Source organism: Cervus elaphus, chromosome 5 (assembly GCF_910594005.1).
Source record: "Cervus elaphus chromosome 5, mCerEla1.1, whole genome shotgun sequence".
Taxonomy (NCBI): domain Eukaryota; kingdom Metazoa; phylum Chordata; class Mammalia; order Artiodactyla; family Cervidae; genus Cervus; species Cervus elaphus.
The window spans coordinates 124,067,308-124,087,141 of NC_057819.1; the positions used below are offsets into that span (position 1 = coordinate 124,067,308).

At 42.8% G+C, this 19,834-nt stretch overlaps 1 protein-coding gene across 5 annotated transcripts in view; it reads right to left on the reverse strand.

Moving 5' to 3' along the window:
* Positions 1–19,834, reverse strand: part of LOC122695419 (E3 ubiquitin-protein ligase RNF213-like) — a 121,537-nt gene that overhangs the window by 35,866 nt on the left and 65,837 nt on the right. For all 5 annotated transcript variants that reach the window (XM_043905273.1, XM_043905274.1, XM_043905272.1 and 2 more), the window contains 8 exons: positions 17,944–18,080; positions 17,443–17,538; positions 7,194–7,312; positions 5,044–5,163; positions 4,395–4,537; positions 3,706–3,841; positions 3,298–3,436; positions 501–692 (listed from right to left, as the gene is read on the reverse strand). In XM_043905273.1, the coding sequence (XP_043761208.1) occupies positions 501–692; positions 3,298–3,436; positions 3,706–3,841; positions 4,395–4,537; positions 5,044–5,163; positions 7,194–7,312; positions 17,443–17,538; positions 17,944–18,080 (1,082 nt within the window). The remainder of the gene's footprint in view (positions 1–500; positions 693–3,297; positions 3,437–3,705; positions 3,842–4,394; positions 4,538–5,043; positions 5,164–7,193; positions 7,313–17,442; positions 17,539–17,943; positions 18,081–19,834) is intronic.

A 19,834-nucleotide genomic window follows, 5' to 3' on the forward strand; every position in this document is an offset into this window, starting at 1 on the left:
AACTGCTTGAAGACTTGGGCAGAACCAGTCTGGTGATGTCTGAACCCACTCTTGCCCTATACCTGTGCAGAGAATCGGAGCCACCTGAAAGCCAAGCAAGGTTTTGGCAGGCCAGCTGAGCTTGAGTTACATAAGATCGGGCCTAGGGACAGGCTCTGCGGTTCCCGCCATTGGCTGGAGGAACAGGAAAATCAACATAAATGCTCCCTAACATGCAGCTTCCCCAGTGCAGATGAGGTGGAAGTAGGCCATTTTAACTGCAAAGGGTGCTCTGAGCACAAGGAAGTGAAGAAAGTCAAGAACGAAGCAAGAATTTTTCAGAATTGTGTCAACACTTTGTTACTGTATTGTCATGCCCTTGAGGCTACAAAAAGGGCCAACTTCAATGTGATTCTAAAGTCCATACTAATATTTCTTCAAACATCTGGGAGGGCCTATGAAGTTTGCTGCTATGTTATGGGTTTATATCCCTTCCCAAGAAAAGAAAGTCTTCTATTCACCTTGTATCAATCGTCACAAGAGGAATGTTCAGAAGTTTAACGTCACTAAAAATAAACATCCAAAGGTCTCTCGCCCAGGACGGAGAGTGTGGGTTGACCAGTAGCTCAAGATTGCCATCCCTGTCGACACAGGAGATCATGCTCGCCAGGAGGGGAGTCACAGCGCCCTGGACCCGCTTCCAGAGGGTCTGCCTGTGTAGGGGAGAGATAGGTCCGCTCGGGTTAGAAGGACCACAGACCATACTGGGAGGCCCACATCCTTTTCACATTTTGTGCCTTCATGGCAGTAACAAAACATCTGCTCTACTATTCCCACATTACAGCTGTGTTTTTCATGTTTTTACATCATTTTTAAGGACTAGAAGAGATTAAATCAAACAAAGATTAGAGGCAGGTCAGGAAGCAACAGTTAGAACTGGACATGGAAAAACAGACTGGTTCCAAATAGGTAAAGGAGTACGTCAAGGCTGTATATTGTCACCCTGCATATTTAACTTATATGCAGAGTACATCATAAGAAATGCTGGGATGGAGGAAGCATGAGCTGGAATCAAGATAGCCGAGAGAAATATCAATAACCTCAGATATGCAGATGACATCACCCTTATGGCAGAAGGTGAAGAAATAAAGAGCCTCTTGATGAAAGTGAAAGAAGAGAGTGAAAAAGTTGGCTTAAAGCTCAACACTCAGAAAACTAAGATCATGGTATCCAGTCCCATCACGTCATGGAAATGAAACGGTAGAAATAATGGCTGACTTTATTTTTCTGGGCTCTAAAATCACTGCAGATGGTGACTGCAGCCATGAAGTTAAAAGATGCTTACTCCTTGGAAGGAAAGTTATGACCAACCTAGACAGCATATTTAAAAGCAGAGACATTACTTTGCCAACAAAGGTCCATTAGTCAAGGCTATGTATGGTTTTTCCAGTAGTCATGTATGGATGTGAGAGTTGGACTATAAAGAAAGCTGAGGGCCAAAGAATTGATGCTTTTGAACTGTGGTGTTAGAGAAGACTCTTGAGAGTCCCTTGGACTGCAAGGAGATCCAACCAGTCCATCCTAAAGGAGATCAGTCCTGGGTGCTCATTGGAAGGACTGATGCTGAAGCTGAAACTCCAATACTTTGGCCACCTCATGCAAAGAGTTGACTCATTTGAAAAGACCCTGATGCTGGGAAAGATTGAGGGCAGGGGGAGAAGGGGACGACAGAGGATGAGATGGCTGGATGGCATCACCGACACAATGGACATGGGTTTGGGTGGACTCCGGGAGTTGGTGATGGATAGGGAGGCCTGACATGCTGCGGTTCATGGGGTTGCAAAGAGTCGGACACAACTGAGCAACTGAACTGAACTGAAGATTAGAGGCAGAACTTGAAAGGTCCTTAATTTTACCTCTAATAAACTGGAATTGGTTCATTGAAAAGGCCCAGTAGTATTGTTTTATTTTGTTATATATCTGTTTTCCAGAACAAATCACCTATGCTCTATAAATAAATCAAAGAATGACCAAATTCACTTGAAAAGTATGATATTTGAAGAAAAAAAATCAGTTGTGAATAGAATATAATAAAGAAACCAAAGTAAATTCATTTCAGGTTACATTAAAAAAGAAAGCATGTCTTTATCTAAGTTACTTCCGTTGAGTATGACTTTTTGTGACCCTATAGACTGTAGCCTGCCAGGCTCCTCTGTCCATGCGATTCTCCAGGCAAGAATACTGGAGTGGATTGCCACGCCCTCCTCCAGGGGATCTTTCCGACCCATGGATCGAACCTGCATCTCTTATGTCTCCTGCATTGGCAGGCACATTCTTCACCACTAGTGGCACCTGGGAACCCCTGTGAACACCAGCATATGTAGTTCAGTAAGTGAAGGGGTGGTGTCAAGGACATAGAAAATATAGATTTTTAAGAAGCATTTATCTAAAATCCATACAGAGGAACCAAGAGAAACAAAAATAATTCCAGGTCCAAATCTGATCCTTCAGAAGGTACAACTGGGAAAGAAATGAAAAATTATTAGAGAAAAACACAGAAGCAGAAAAGCCCTACAGTTACAAAACCAGCCATCAGGAAGCTCACATGGTCCATTCAACCTAGATGTTCCCACATGTCCTTCTTGAAAACAGTGCGGAGATACATCCCCGCCGAATCCAAGCCTCTGGATGAGTTGAGTGTTCTCCTGGAGTCAAAGAAACTGAGGGCCAGACTGATGAAGTCTCAGGTCTTAGACGACCTTGCAGATGGGGTGGGCGGCATCCTCCACTGCCCACCGTGGGATGCAGAGCAACACCCTCTCCCTCAACCACACAGGTTGTCATGGGCTAGTCTTGAGAACAGCATCAAGGTTTGTAGAAAAAGCACCAGGGACAATAAGTGAATACTTTGGGTCTTATTTTCGTGGTTATCAAATAACTTCATGCAGGAGGTCTAGGAAAGCAGCTTTCTTCCCTCCCGTACATATTTATCACCTCTTTAATTTACCAACCTAAAACGGCACCCATGTCTATGGTGATGAACATGGTGATAAAAGTTTACATCTGACAAGAACAGATGTTCTGGGTTTTGTTTGTTTTGGTTTTCACTATGAAAAAATTTAAAACACACAAAAGTACAGAAAAGAGTCAAGCAAACCCCATACAACTGCCACCCAGACTATCCTGTGCTCTCCGGGCAAAAAAAGTCGATGGCTCTGAATTTCTCAGAGGTTTGGAAGGAAGCGGCCCCTCAGCTCGGAGAGCCATGCGCCCTGCCCCCAGTCCCCCACCGCCCCGGGTTTCCTTTCCTGGCGGTACCTGAACGTGCCAGCCTCCTGTAGAGCGTCCTGATTGGAGGCCTCCCTCACCACCCAGTCCTTCACATTGCAGATAGAGTTCTCTTCCTGCTTCATTAAAAGGACGTAGAGGCGCATCTTAGCGACCAGCAAGAAAGTGGCTGTGGAAAAGCAGAGCAGACGTGCATTCAGCACATCCCTGGGCACCGAGCGGTGGGCTCGGCATCCCTGACACATCCCAGCAGGAAGGGAAGCCCGTCTCCTTTGGCCAGGCCAAGTCTACAGAAATCCCAGAGGTGCGTGTAGGTTGCCAGAGAGCCAGCTGCTTCTGGGAGCCATGGAGACCTACAGCGGGGGGATGATTCATGGACCGAAGGAGAAGCCCAGGCTGGGGTGTGGACAAGAGGGGCTCCCACACCTCTGTACTCACCATCTTCCTCTAGGAGGCTGAGGAGGATGGAGACCCTCCGAACACTGCGCTGACAGTCCTCATTCTGGTCTCTGAGCATGCCCACGGCACCCTGAATACAGCTTTTCAGCAGCCTGGTGGTGTCCAGGATCTGCGTCTGTCGACAGACAATCAAGCCTTCCATTTCTGCCACTTACACGTCAAGAAAAGCCAGGTGATGCCAGGGACATAAGGTCCAGGCACTGCATGCAGGGGGCACAGTTTTCCTCCTGCCCAAGTTCCTACCACATGTCCTTGTCAAGTTCCCCTTAGAACCACTGTGAGGGAATTCCCTGGCAGTCCAGTGGTAAAGACATTGCACTTTCACTACCATGGGCCTGGGTTCAATCCCTGGTCAGGGAACTATTAACAAGACCCTGCAAGCCACGTCGTGTGGCCAAAAGAAAAAAAAAATCTACTACAAGACAATCCTATGTGCCTGGGGACCTTGTCAGGGGTCAAGCAACAGAGCAAAACTGACTAGGGGACACCAGGAAAAGCCAAGGTCAGATCTGCTCCTGGTGATCTCACCTGCACTCATAGAGGCAGGGAGAGGAGGGCTGGGCTGAGCCCTGCCAGCTGACTCCACTCCTCGGACCCCTGGGTGTAAGTCTGAGGAAGGGGAGCCCACAGCTCGAGGGCTTAGAGGGCCAGAAAGAGTGAGAACTTACATCATGTTCTGGTCCGAAGCCTGGGCTATCATTTGTCTCAGGACTTTCTGTCTCCATTTTTACCTCTACCACTTGCTGCGACGTGACCGCCTCAGTTTCCATCAGCTCCTCACCATCTTCTTGGGCTCGGTGGCCCACCTCCACTGCAAAGAAGTAAAACAATGGAGCTACTGTTCAGAGGCAGAAGTGGTGGTGGGGAGCGCTGGCAACATCGTGTGCGTTGTGTGCTGGGGATCTGTCTGGGTTTCCCTGGCACCAGCCCCAGGAAGGGGCCCCAAAGGAGAGACTGTCAGTCACATAGATCAGCCTCCATTTGCCCACTTGACGTGGTCCACCAGTGGCAACCCGAGCTTCCATCCTGGGTTCAGATGGCTGATCCGGAAGCCAGGGTAAACAGAATCTGACATGTTCCACAGGCACCTGCAAAGACCTTGTGGAAATACTGCCTTCTCCTGGCCTTGGAAGTAGGAGACAGTGCCCTGGATTCATCAATACTCAGTTCAGCAAATGTGTCCCAAGCTCTTGCCAAGGGGCAGGTGTTGGACTTGGGGGACAGTAGCCTGAGGACCTGTCCTCGCGGCAGAGTGCACTCCTCCTGGCTTCCGCTCCCACCATCCTACCTCCCCAAGGACCTTTTCTCCAGACTCACCCTTAGGGGGATCTTCTGGTTTAAACAGCTGGCTGATGGCCACATCCTGCAGTTTAGTTACGTCTGAAACCATGACTGTGGATCTCCGGAGGTCGTCGATGTGCACAGAATGCCACAGCCCTGGGAAAACAAGCCCCAGAATCTTCCCTGTGTCCGCTGGTTTCTTCCTGACAGTTGTAAGCAGGGATACACCACTGTCCTGACAGTTTAACATACTCTTGAATGAATGATTTGTATCCTAAAGTCTAATCCCTTGAATATATATGGGAAACATATAGATGTCACACTATAGATGTTAACAACCTTAGCATGAAAATCAGTTTTAAGAACTGACATGACTAACAAAAAAAGTATTTAAAGAAGGCTTATTATTCTTCTATAGCTGTATTATTAAACTTTCTGTATCGTAATCAGTAGAGGGGTGTGAGACACCAGCAAGGTTTGCCTCTTATTAACTACTAAATTATTAAACTAAATTATTATTTGCCCGTTTCTAGAATACCAATTTTCTCATACAGCAGATTCCTTGGAGATTCTTTAGGATCAGGTCCCAACAAAACAAATATTACAATAAATCAAATCACACAAGTTTTTTGGTTTCACAGTGTCTATAAAAATTGTTTATACTACACTGTATTTTATTAAGTGTGTAATAGCATTATGTCAAAACACGACATACATGCCTTAATTAAAAAATACTTGGGACATTCCTGGTGGTCCAACTGTAAACAATCCACCTGCCAAAGCAGGAGACACAGGTTCAGTCCCTGGTCTGGGAAGATTACACATGCCTCAGGGCAACTACGCCTGTGCATCACCACTACTGAGCCAGATCAGTGCTCTGCAATAAGAGAAGCCACCGCAGTGAGTCTGAGCACCACAACTAGAGAAAGCCCAAGCATAGCAATGAAGACCCAGTGCAGCCAAAAGTACACAAATAAAAATACTATACTGCACACACACAAAATAAAACAACCCAAAATACTATATTGCTGAAAAATGCTAACCATCGTCCTAGCTTTCTTCTAGTCGTAGTAGCAACACAAAAGGTCACTCTGATCACAGGTCACCACAGCACATATAATAATGAAAATGCTTGAAATAGTTTGAGAATTATCTCAAATACTTGAGACAATTCAGAGACATGACGTGAGCAAAGGCCTTCAGAAAAATGGCACTGAGAGACTTGGCACAAGCCTTCAATTTGTAAGAAATGCAGTATCTGTGGAGTGCAATAAAGCAAAGTGCAATTAAACAAGGTGTGCCTATGTAGTAAATATTTGGTGAGTCTTCCTCAGAAAAAAAAGAGAGATTTAAGATAGCATTTTCTGACCCCAGGAGCAGGCATTAAGTATCCACACATTCATAACAATGCCAGTGGGAAATATCTTTCTGCATTATCCATATAGTAAAAGGGGAGGAACCAGAGATTAATCAAGCATTTATCAACAAATACTGAAATGAAGTACTGTAGGTTGCAGCAGCCAGTCTGAAGATGAAGTGTTTTTGTTTTTCGCATCAATCAGCTTTAAGAAATCTAATTGCATTTGAAACAAACACAGTTGAGATTATGTGTGTGTGCTCAGTCACTCAGTTGTGTCTAACTCTTTGTGACCCCATGGACTGTAGCCTGCCAGGCTCCTCTGTCCATGGAAATTTTCCAAGGACAGAAATTTTCTGGAAATTTTCCAGGCAAGGAAATGGAGTGGGTTGCCATTTCTTCCTCCAGGCCATCTTCTGAACCCAGAGATGCAACCTGCATCTCCTGTGTCTCCTGCATTGGCAGGCAGATTCTTTACCACTGAGCCACCTGGGAGGACCACTGAGATTAACATTAATCTTCTAATATCAGACTTTGTACATCATAGGACCAAACAGTGGCTTGGGGAAAGAATCCACCAACAATGCAGGAGACTGTCTGCGATGCAGCAGATGTAGGTTTGATCCCGGGGTTGGGAAGATGCCCTGGAGATGGAAATGGCAACCCACTCCTGGAAAATCCCAGGGACAGAGGAGCCTGACGGGCTATAGTCCATGGGGTCACAAGAGTTGGACATGACTTAGTGACTAAACCACCACCACCGCAGGACCAAATTAGAAATAACTTAAACATTATTATACAAACATATTCACAAATATTTTGGTCCTACCTCCATGGAATCCTACATAGGACGTTCCACTTCCCATCCGAGACAGTTTTGTGATAAAATAGACCAAGATATGGTTCTTATTTCCTTGTATCTTGTTGATTTCATTTATAGCAGAATACCTATTTCAAAAACAAAAAAAGCAAAGACAGAACAAAACAAAAAAGCTAAGAAAAAACAAAATGAACACTGCAAAATGATTAAAGGGTGTCCTCAAAGAGGTCAAGTTTCATCTCACTTTGTTTTTTAACTGTACATAAATTTCACACCTTCATGCTTGTTATCCTCTCTTACAAGAGAACAGGGGCAAGACTTCTCTAAATAGTCTCATTTCTTTCCCCTATTCCTGTGTTCCTCTCCTTTGAAATGGCATTTTTTAATTGGTCAGGAACCCTCTCTTATAATGCTTAATAAGCTTGGCCAGATGCTACTAAGGGTAAGGGTAGTGCTCTTGTCCATTTCAAAAAACAGAGTTCTGTGAACAGACAACCAAAGGACAAAGATAATCATGATACTAAATATAGCTTCCAATGCTTTGGAAGGTCCAAAAATTACTTTTACTTTAACATCAAGTAATAAGGGGATGCAGTTAATTCTAAAAGCATCAAATTTCCACTACAAACAATTTAAAGCTGTCAAATAAATACAACTGAAAGCATTTAAATGCCATTAATGCCTCTGAACTTGCAGTAAATTCATATCATGTAATTTAAAATGAATAATGACCGGGAGGAGGAGCCAAGATGGCAGAGGAGTAGGACGGGGAGACCACTTTCTCTCCTACACATTCATCAAAAGAATATCTGAACGCAGAGCAAACTTTACAAAACAACTTCTGATCGCTAGCTGAGGTCATCAGGCGCCCAGAAAAACAGCCCATTGTCTTCAAAAGGAGGTAGGACAAAATATAAAAGATAAAAAGTGAGAAAAAAGAGCTAAGGACGGAGATCCTTCCTGGGAAGCAAGTCTTTAGAGGACGTTTCCAGACACCGGAAAACCCTCGCACTGGCGGGCCTGGGGGAAGTGTTTGAATCTAGGAGGGCAACCTGACTGGGAGGGAAACAATAAATAAAACCCACAGATTACCTGCCTAAAAGCAACTCGCAGCTGAAAAGTACCCCAGACACCCGCATCCGCCACCAGCAAGTGGGGACGGCGCGGAGAGGAGCGGGCAGCATTGCTTGAGGTAGGGTCCGGGCCTGAGTGCCCTGAGGACAATCGGAGGGAGCTTTTGTGAGTTGCCAACTTGAACTGTGGGACAGCAAAAGAGAGAAATTTAACCGGCCGGAACACGCTGCCGGCCGTTCGCAGAACAAAGGGACCGAGAAAGTCCAGAGAAGAGCTCGCAGACTGAGGACCGGCCCAGACACGCCGGAGGCGGGAGCAGGTCGCGGCGAGACACAGGGCGCAGGCACCTGACCGGCGCTGGCGGGGACTGGGGCTGGGGACGCGGAGGGCAGAAGGTGCATGCACCCGACTGGCGCCGGCGGACTGGCGCCGGCGGAAACCGAGATTGGGACCGTGGAAGGGAGTGGGCGCGCCGCACCCGGGGAAAGTGCGCCTGTCAAGCCCCTGGCTGCCTGGACCGCTCTGACTGGGAAGGCACAAGAGAGGAAGCAGCCTTTTGTTCCGCGCTTTTGTGGAACACCGGAGGGCTGGAGCTGCGCGCAGCGCGGGGCGCGCTCCATATGGAGCAGCCTGGAGCCTGAGCAGCGCAGACGGAGAAAGCAGCGCCAGCCTCTCCCCGCTGCGCCAACTCCTCCCCACAGCGCCAGCCCCTCCCCGCAGCGCGACAGAACTAGCTACCTGAATAAGAGTCCACCTCCGCCCGCCTGTGTCAGGGCGGAAATGAGGCTCTGAAGAGACCGGCAAACAGAAGCCAAATAAACAAAGGGAACCGCTTCAGAAGGGACCGGTGCAACAGATTAAAATCCCTGTAGAAAACACCGATTACACCGGAAGGGGCCTGTAGATATCGAGAAGTGTAAGCTGGAACGAGGAGATATCTGAAACTGAGCTGAACCCACACTGACTGCAACAGCTCCAGAGAAATTCCTAGATATATTTTTACTTTTTTTTTTTAAGTAAGAAAAAAAAATTTTTTTTTAAATCTTTTCTTTTTTATTTTTTCTCTTTTATTTTCCTTTAAAATTCCCTATTACTCCCCCATTACTCCTTAACTTTCATTTTCATAGATTTTTATGATTTTTTTAATTAGGGAAAATTCTTTTTTTTTCTCCTTTTTCTCTTCTATTTTCTATTTTTCTTTTTCTCTTATTTCTTTTAAAGTCCTCTAGTACTCCTCTACTACTCCTTAATTTTCATTTTCAATACACTATAACCTTACCAAAAAAAAAAAAAAAAAAAGAGAAGCCCTATTTTTAAACTGAACTTCATATATATTTTTTAAATTTTTTGTGTGTGTTTTGGTTTTTGTTTTTAATATAGTATTTTTAAGAGTCTAACCTCCACTCTAGATTTTTAATTTTTGTTTTTCAGTATATGATATAAATTGTGAACATTTAAGAATCCAATATTCAGTTCCCATTTTTATTCAGGAGTGTGTTGATTATTCTCTCCCAATCTTGACTCTCTGTTTTCTACCTCAGAACACCTCTATTTCCTCCTTTCCCCTTCTCTTCCCAATCCAATTCTGTGAATCTTGGTGGGTGTCTGGGCTACAGAGAACACTCTGGGAACAGACAACTGCATAGATCTGTCTCTCTCCTCTTGAGTCCCCCTTTCTCTCCTCCTGCTCATCACTATCTCCCTCCTCCCTCTCCTCTTCTTCATGTAACTCTGTGTACCTCTCTGGGCGTCCCTAACGGGGGAGAATCTTTTCACCATTAACCTAGAAGTTTTATTATCAGTGCTGTATAGTTGGAGAAGTCCTGAGACTACAGGAAGAATAAAACCAAAATCCAGAGGCAGGAGACTTAAGCCCAAAACCAGAGAACACCAGAAAACTCCTGACTACATGGAACTGTAAGTAATAAGTGACCGTCCAAAAGCCTCCATACCTACACTGAAACCAACCACCACCCAAGAGCCAATAAGTTTTAGAGCAAGACACACCATGCAAATTCACCAGCAACGCAGGAACATAGCCCTAAACGTCAACATACAGGCTGCCCAAGGTGACACCTAACACATAGACCCATCTCAAAACTCATTACTGAGCACTCCATTGCTCTCCAGAGAGAAGAAATCAAGTTCCACGCACCAGAACACCTACGCAAACTTCCCTAACCAGGAAACCTTGACAAGCCAATCATCTAACCCCACCCACTGGGTAAAACCTCCACAATAAAAAGGAACCACAGACCTCCAGAATACAGAAAGCCCAGTCCAGACACAGCAATCTAAACAAGATGAAAAGGCAGAGAAATACCCAACAGGTAAAGGAACATGAAAAATGCCCACCAAGTCAAACAAAAGAGGAGGAGATAGGGAATCTACCTGAAAAAGTATTTAGAATCATGATAATAAAAATGATCCAAAATCTTGAAAACAAAATGGAGCAACAGATAAATAGCCTGGAGACAAAGATTGAAAAGATGCAAGAAATGTTTAATAAAGACCTAGAAGAAATAAAAAAGTCAATTAAAAATGAATAATGCAATGAATGAGATCAAAAACACTCTGGAGGGAACCAACAGTAGAATAATGGAGACAGAAGATAGGATAAGTGAGGTAGAAGATAAAATGGTGGAAATAAATGAAGCAGAGAGGAAAAAAGAAAAAAGGATCAAAGAAATGAGGACAACCTCAGGGACCTCTGGGACAATGTGAAACGCCCCAACATTCGAATCATAGGAGTCCCAGAAGAAGAAGACAAAAAGAAAGGCCATGAGAAAATACTCGAGGAGATAATAGCTGAAAACTTCCCTAAAATGGGGAAGGAAATAGCCACCCAAGTCCAAGAAACCCAGAGAGTCCCAAACAGGATAAACCCAAGGCAAAACACCCCAAGACACATATTAATCAAATTAACAAAGATCAAACACAAAGAACAAATATTAAAAGCAGCAAGGGAGAAACAACAAATAACACACAAAGGGATTCCCATAAGGATAACAGCTGATCTATCAATAGAAACCCTCCAGGCGAGAAGGGAATGGCAGGACATACTGAAAGTAATGAAAGAAAATAACCTACAACCTATATTACTGTACCCAGCAAGGATCTCATTCAGATATGAAGGAGAATTCAAAAGCTTTACAGACAAGCAAAAACTGAGAGAATTCAGCACCACCAAACCAGCTCTTCAACAAATGCTAAAGGATCTTCTCTAGACAGGAAACACAGAAAGGTTGTATAAACGTGAACCCAAAACAACAAAGGAAATGGCAACGGGACCACACCTATCAATAATTACCTTAAATGTAAATAGGTTGAATGCCCCAACCAAAAGACAAAGATTGGCTGAATGGATACAAAAACAAGACCCCTATATATGCTGTCTACAAGAGACCCACTTCAAAGCAAGAGACACATACAGACTAAAAGTGAAGGGCTGGAAAAAAATATTTCACGCAAACGGAGACCAAAAGAAAGCAGGAGTCGCAATACTCATATCAGATAAAATAGACTTTCAAATAAAGGATGTGAAAAGAGACAAAGAAGGACACTACATAATGATCAAAGGATTAATCCAAGAAGAAGATATAACAATTATAAATATATATGCACCCAACATAGGAGCACCACAATATGTACGGCAAACGCTAACGAGTATGAAAGAGGAAATTAATAGTAACACAATAATAGTGGGAGACTTTAATACCCCACTCACAACTATGGATAGATCAACTAAACAGAAAATTAACAAGGAAACACAAACCTTAAATGACACAGTGGACCAGCTAGACCTAATTGATATTTATAGGACATTTCACCCCAAAACAATCAACTTCACCTTTTTCTCAAGTGCACACGGAACCTTCTCCAGAATAGATCACATCCTGGGCCATAAATCTGGTCTTGGAAAATTCAAAAAAATTGAAATCATTCCAGTCATCTTTTCTGACCACAGTGCAGTAAGATTAGATCTCAATTACAGGAAAAAAATTGTTAAAAATTCAAACATAGGGAGGCTAAATAACACGCTTCTGAATAACCAACAAATCATAGAAGAAATCAAAAAAGAAATCAAAATATGTATAGAAATGAATGAAAATGAAAACACAACAACCCAAAACCTATGGGACACTGTAAAAGCAGTGCTAAGGGGAAGGTTCATAGCATTACAGGCTTACATCAACAAACAAGAAAAAAGCCAAATAAATAACCTAACTCTACACCTAAAGCAATTAGAGAAGGAAGAAATGAAGCACCCCAGAGTTAGCAGAAGGAAAGAAATCTTAAAAATTAGGGCAGAAATAAATGCAAAAGAAACTAAAGAGACCATAGCAAAAATCAACAAAGCTAAAAGCTGGTTTTTTGAAAAAATAAACAAAATTGACAAACCATTAGCAAGACTCATCAAGAAACAAAGAGAGAAGAACCAAATTAACAAAATTAGAAATGAAAATGGAGAGATCACAACAGACAACACTGAAATACAAAGGATCATAAGAGACTACTACTAGCAGCTCTATGCCAATAAAATGGACAACTTGGATGAAATGGACAAATTCTTAGAAAAGTATAACCTTCCAAAACTGAACCAGGAAGAAATAGAAGATCTTAACAAACCCATCACAAGCAAGGAAATCGACTATAATCAAAAATCTTCCAGCAAACAAAAGCCCAGGACCAGACGGCTTCACAGCTGAATTCTACCAAAAATTTAGAGAAGAGCTAACACATATCTTACTCAAACTCTTCCAGAAAATTGCAGAGGAAGGTAAACTTCCAAACTCATTCTATGAGGCCACCATCACCCTAATTCCAAAACCAGACAAAGATGCCACAAAAAAAGAAAACTACAGGCCAATATCACTGATGAACATAGATGCAAAAATCCTTAACAAAATTCTAGCAAACAGAATGCAACAACATATTAAAAAAATCATACACCACGACCAAGTGGGCTTTATCCCAGGAATGCAAGGATTCTTTAATATCCACAAATCAATCAATGTAATACACCACATTAACAAATTGAAAGATAAAAACCATATGATTATCTCAATAGATGCAGAGAAAGCCTTTGACAAAATTCAACACCCATTTATGATTAAAACTCTCCAGAAAGCAGGAATAGAAGGAACATACCTCAACATAATAAAAGCTATATATGACAAACCCACAGCAAGTATCACCCTCAATGGTGAAAAATTGAAAGCATTTCCCCTGAAATCAGGAACAAGACAAGGGTGCCCACTCTCACCACTACTATTCAACATAGTGTTGGAAGTTTTGGCCACAGCAATCAGAGCAGAAAAAGAAGTAAAAGGAATCCAGATAGGAAAAGAAGTGAAACTCTCGCTGTTTGCAGATGACATGATCCTCTACATAGAAAACCCTAAAGACTCTACCAGAAAATTACTAGAGCTAATCAATGAATATAGTAAAGTTGCAGAATATAAAATTAACACACAAAAATCCCTTGCATTCCTATATACTAACAATGAAAAAACAGAAAGAGAAATTAAGGAAACAATACCATTCACCATTGCAACAAAAAGAATAAGATACTTAGGAGTATATCTACCTAAAGAAACAAGACCTATACATAGAAAACTATAAAACACTGATGAAAGAAATCAAAGAGGACACAAACAGATGGAGAAACATACCATGCTCATGGATTGGAAGAATCAATATTGTCAAAATGGCTATTCTACCCAAAGCAATCTATAGATTCAATCCAATCCCTATCAAGCTACCAATGGTATTTTTCACAGAACTAGAACAAATAATTTCACAATTTGTATGGAAATACAAAAAACCTCGAATAGCCAAAGTAATCTTGAGAAAGAAGAATGGAACTGGAGGAATCAACCTGCCTGACTTCAGACTCTACTACAAAGCCACAGTCATCAAGACAGTATGGTACTGGCACAAAGACAGAAATATAGATCAATGGAACAGAATAGAAAGCCCAGAGATAAATCCACGAACTTATGGACACCTTATCTTTGACAAAGGAGGCAAGGATATACAATGGAAAAAAGACAACCTCTTTAACAAGTGGTGCTGGGAAAGCTGGTCAACCACTTGTAAAAGAATGAAACTAGAACACTTTCTAACACCATACACAAAAATAAACTCAAAATGGATTAAAGATCTAAATGTAAGACCAGAAACTATAAAACTCCTAGAGGAGAACATAGGCAAAACACTCTCCGACATAAACCACAGCAAGATCCTCTATGACCCACCTCCCAGAATATTGGAAATAAAAGCAAAACTAAACAAATGGGACCTAATGAAACTTAAAAGCTTTTGCACAACAAAGGAAACTATAAGTAAGGTGAAAAGACAGCCCTCAGATTGGGAGAAAATAATAGCAAATGAAGAAACAGACAAAGGATTAATCTCAAAAATATACAAGCAACACTTGAAGCTCAATTCCAGAAAAATAAATGACCCAATCAAAAAATGGGCCAAAGAACTAAACAGACATTTCTCCAAAGAAGACATACAGATGGCTAACAAACACATGAAAAGATGCTCAACATCACTCATTATCAGAGAAATGCAAATCAAAACCACAATGAGGTACCATTACACGCCAGTCAGGATGACTGCTATCCAAAAGTCTACAAGCAATAAATGCTGGAGAGGGTGTGGAGAAAAGGGAACCCTCTTACACTGTTAGTGGGAATGCAAACTAGTACAGCCGCTATGGAAAACAGTGTGGAGATTTCTTAAAAAACTGGAACTAGAACTGCCATATGACCCAGCAATCCCACTTCTGGGCATACACACTGAGGAAACCAGATCTGAAAGAGACACGTGCACCCCAATGTTCATCGCAGCACTGTTTATAATAGCCAGGACATGGAAGCAACCTAGATGCCCATCAGCAGATGAATGGATAAGGAAGCTGTGGTACATATACACCATGGAACATTACTCAGCCGTTAAAAAGAATTCATTTGAACCAGTTCTAATGAGATGGATGAAACTGGAGCCCATTATACAGAGTGAAGTAAGCCAGAAAGATAAAGAACATTACAGCATACTAACACATATATATGGAATTTAGAAAGATGGTAACGACAACCCTATACGCAAAACAGAAAACGAGACACAGAAGTACAGAACAGACTTTTGAACTCTGTGGGAGAAGGTGAGGGTGGGATGTTTTGAAAGAACAGCATGTATATTATCTATGGTGAAACAGATCACCAGCCCAGGTGGGATGCATGAGACAAGTGCTCGGGCCTGGTGCACTGGGAAGACCCAGAGGAATCGGGTGGAGAGGGAGGTGGGAGGGGGGATCGGGTTGGGGAATACGTGTAAATCTATGGCTGATTCATATCAATGTATGACAAAACCCACTGAAAAAATAAATAAATAAATAAAGGGAAAAAAAATAAAATAAAATGAATAATGACCAAATCATGTCAGCTAAAATATGTTTCAAGGATACTCTCTTATATCCTGCTAACATTCTGTTATTTATACTTCTTGCATATGGCTATTTTTCCGTTCTTAAGAGCCTTTTCGGGACTGCAAGGAGATCCAACCAGTCTATCCTAAAGGAGATCAGTCCTGGGTGTCCATTGGAAGGACTGATGCTGAAACTCCAGTACTTTGGCCACCTCATGTGAAGAGTTGACTCATTGGAAAAGACCTTGATGCTGGGAGGGATTGGGGGCAGGAGGACAAGGGGACGATAGAGGATGAGATGGTTGGATGGCATCACCAACTCGATCGACACGGGTTTGAGTAAACTCTGGGAGTTGGTGATGGTCAGGGAGGCCTGGCGTGCTGCAATTCATGGGGTCGCAAAGAGTCGGACATGACTGAGTGAGTGAACTGAACTGAACTGAACTGAACTGAAGAGCTTTTTCTCTCTTTGCTTCTCTAGTCCATATTTAGGGGAATGAAAATGGAGAATAATTTTTATTTCTATGTTTATTCTGATACTATACAATTTTTAAAGAAAAAATTCTTTAGGAGCGCCTGAATAAATTTGGGGTATCCTATGGACATGGAACAACAGACTGGTTCCAAATAGGAAAAGGAGTGTGTCAAGGCTGTATATTATCACCCTGCTTATTTAACTTATATGCAGAGTACATCATGAGAAACGCTGGGCTGGAGGAAGCACAAACTGGAATCAAGATTGCCAGGAGAAATATCAATAACCTCAGATATGCAGATGACACCACCCTTATGGCAGAAGGTTAAGAGGAACTAAAAATCTCTTGATGAAAGTGAAAGAGGAGAGTGAAAAAGTTGGCTTAAAGTTCAACATTCAGAAAACTAAGATCATGGCATCCAGTCCCATCACTTCATGGAAATGATGGGGAAACAGTGGAAACAATGGCTGACTTTATTTTTCTGGGCTCCAAAATCACTGCAGATGGTGATTGCAGCCATGAAATTAAAAGATGCTTACTCCTAGGAAGGAAAGTTATGACCAACCTAAACAGCACATGACATCTGGCCCCATCAATTCATGGCAAATAGATGGGGAGACAGTGGAAACAGTGTCAGAATTTATTTTTTGGGAGGCTCCAAAATCACTGCAGATGGTGATTGCCGCCATGAACTTAAAAGATGCTTACTCCTTGGAAGGAAAATTATGACCAACCTAGACAGCATATTAAAAAGCAGAGACATTACTTTGCCAACAAAGGTTCATCTAGTCAAGGCTATGGTTTTTCCAGTGGTCATGTATGGATGTGAGACTTGGACTGTGAAGAAAGCTGAGCACCGAAGAATTGATGCTTTTGAACTGTGGTGTTGGAGAAGACTCTTTTGAGAGTCCCTTGGACTGCAAGGAGATCCAACCAGTCCATCCTAAAGCAGATCAGTCCTGGGTATTCATTGGAAGGACTGATGTTGAAGCTGAAACTCCAATACTTTGGCCACCTCATGCGAAGAGTTGACTCATTGGAAAAGACCCTGATGCTGGGACGGATTAGGGGCAGGAGGAGAAGGGGACGACAGAGGATGAGATGGCTGGATGGCATCACAAACTCGATGGACATGAGTTTGAGTAAACTCTGGGAGTTTGTCATGGACAGGGAGGCCTGGCGAGCTGCGATTCATGGGGTCGCAAAGAGTCTGACACGACTGAGCGACTGAACTAACTATGTAGTTTCTGAGAAAAAGAAAAAAGACATACTTTGCTGAGGCGATGAGCTGAGCACTGTGACTTCCATCTTCAAAATCTGTTTGAATAACCAGAATTTTACACCTGGCTGTGTGAGCTAAGCAGTTTCTGAAAGAAAAAGGAAATTATCCAAGTGAGTTTTCTGTCCTAAAAGTTGGTGATAATATTCTCCAGAGTGATGGGAACCATAAGGGCTATATAGGAAAACTATTCAAGTGGGATTTTCCTCTGAAAGGTGAGTAGACATTCCAGTGGAGAGAGAAAAAAGCACCAATAGATGCCTCCTAATGAGACATAACGATGCTTGAGTCAGAAAAGATGTTTTCAGAGAGGACAACAGAGATCAGGACACTTGGAAAAGTAAAACGCATCCTTTTCTGAGTCACATGTTCTCAAGGTTCACTAAGGAAAGCTGGTTAGAGAACACCAGTGGTTAATAGTCACACATATGAAATACAAAGTGGTTGATCCTAAGGAGGGAGAAGAGAGGGAGGGGAGGGCAGGGATCCTCACCGAACTTCCTTGAGGAAAGAGTACTCGGTGTCAAACTGTTGCAGTGACAAGACGCTGAGTTTCACAGTCCAGTTCTTTACTTCTGATTCTAAAAGTTCACAGTCATGACTGGTTAGCAGCCTGGAGAATGTAGTGATCTACAAAGGCAGGAAATTAAAATCATTCAGTGGAATGCAAGAAAGCGTTGTCTCCTAGATTTAGATCCTAGAAACATGAGGATGCTCAGCAAATAGCTTCTATGGGCTCATCATTGTGCAGTTGGTACACAGACCCAACTGGGAATCCAAACCCAGAGGAGTTTTCTAACATGAGGTGGTGCTGAGGCAAACAGAACCTACAGGATCAAAGGTATTGGAGAGAAGACTCATCCGCCCCTAAGATGCCTTTGAATCTTCTTCCTAGATTCCAACATCTTTTCTTGCTTTGAACCCTGCTTGTGATGATACCTTAGCACTCAGAACAAATACCATTTGTCCTTTGCAATCTTACTTCAAACTTTCCGTGGAGCCGGCTATCTTCCCCACAGCTGTTAACCAAATCTTCCCTGCTACTGGATCACACCACACAGTGCAGCCAGTACACTCTTTAAGGGCACGCTGCTAGGCCCTGAATCATTATCTCCAGGCTGGCCTTATCACTGAGCTTCCTATTCCTATCTCCAATTGATGACAGACTACCTAGATGTTACAGGAACATCAAAGCCCATCCCAAATGGAATTCATCATTGCCTCCACCAGACTTGTTGCTCATAACCAGTTTATCATTGGCAGGAAAGCTATGACAAACCTAGACAGTGTATTAAAAAGCAAAGACATCACTTTGCCAACAAAGGTCTGTATAATTAAAACTATGGTCTTTCCAGTAGTCACGTATGGTTGTGAGAGCGGGACCATAAAGAAGGCAGAGTGCTTTAGAATTGATGTTTTCAAACTGTGGTGCCTAGAGAAGACTCTGAGAGTCCCTTGGACAGCAAGGAGATCAAATCAGTCAATTTTAAAGGAAATCAACCCTGAATACTAATTGGAAGGACTGATGCTGAAGCTGAAGCACCAATACGTTGGCCATCTGATGCGAACAGCAGATTCACTGGAAAAGACCCTGATGCTGAGAAAGATTGAAGGCAGAAGCAGAAGGGGACAGCAGAGGATGAGATGGTTGGATGGCATCACCGATGCAATGGACACAAAGTTGGGCAAACTCCAGGAGATGGTGAGAGACAGGGAAGCCTGGCATGCTTTAGTCCATGGGGTCACAAAGGCAGACACAACTTGCTGACTGAACAACAACAGAGATGTGATTAACCAAACTTCTGGTCAACCAAGGAAGAAACCATGGAGTCATCCTTAGCCTCCTCCATCTCCCAGAGCCCCTGTACAAAATCAATCTTTATCTCTGCCAATATGAATCCTTACTATGTCTCAATTCCACCCATCCATCCTTTGACTGAACTGGTACTGCAGCCTCACTACTGGTGTATCTTATCTGTGAGTCTTTTATCAGACTTTTTCCCTCTTCCTCTCTCAGGTAGTGGGACACATTTCCACACACATTTCTCCATCACTCCCCTTACACAAGAAAGCAAAGCTCCTTGGTGCCACTGAAAAGACCCTCCATGAAGTCTGTCTGGCTATATCTCACTCCCATCTCTCAGAACTTAGGGCCTTGAGCTTTAGGCTTCATCAGTAATTAACTCCTGGTTTCCTGCAAAGACTGGGTTTTTTAAACCTTGACATCCTTGCTCAAGTAGGACCCTCTGCTTATAATACCTTCCAAACCATACTTTACAATCAGCTTGATGGTCACCTCTTAAAGATGAGTTCGTGAGCTCATCCTGACCTGTGTTGCTCCTCTTCACCTCTATGGATAACACTATCATAGGATATCAACAGTA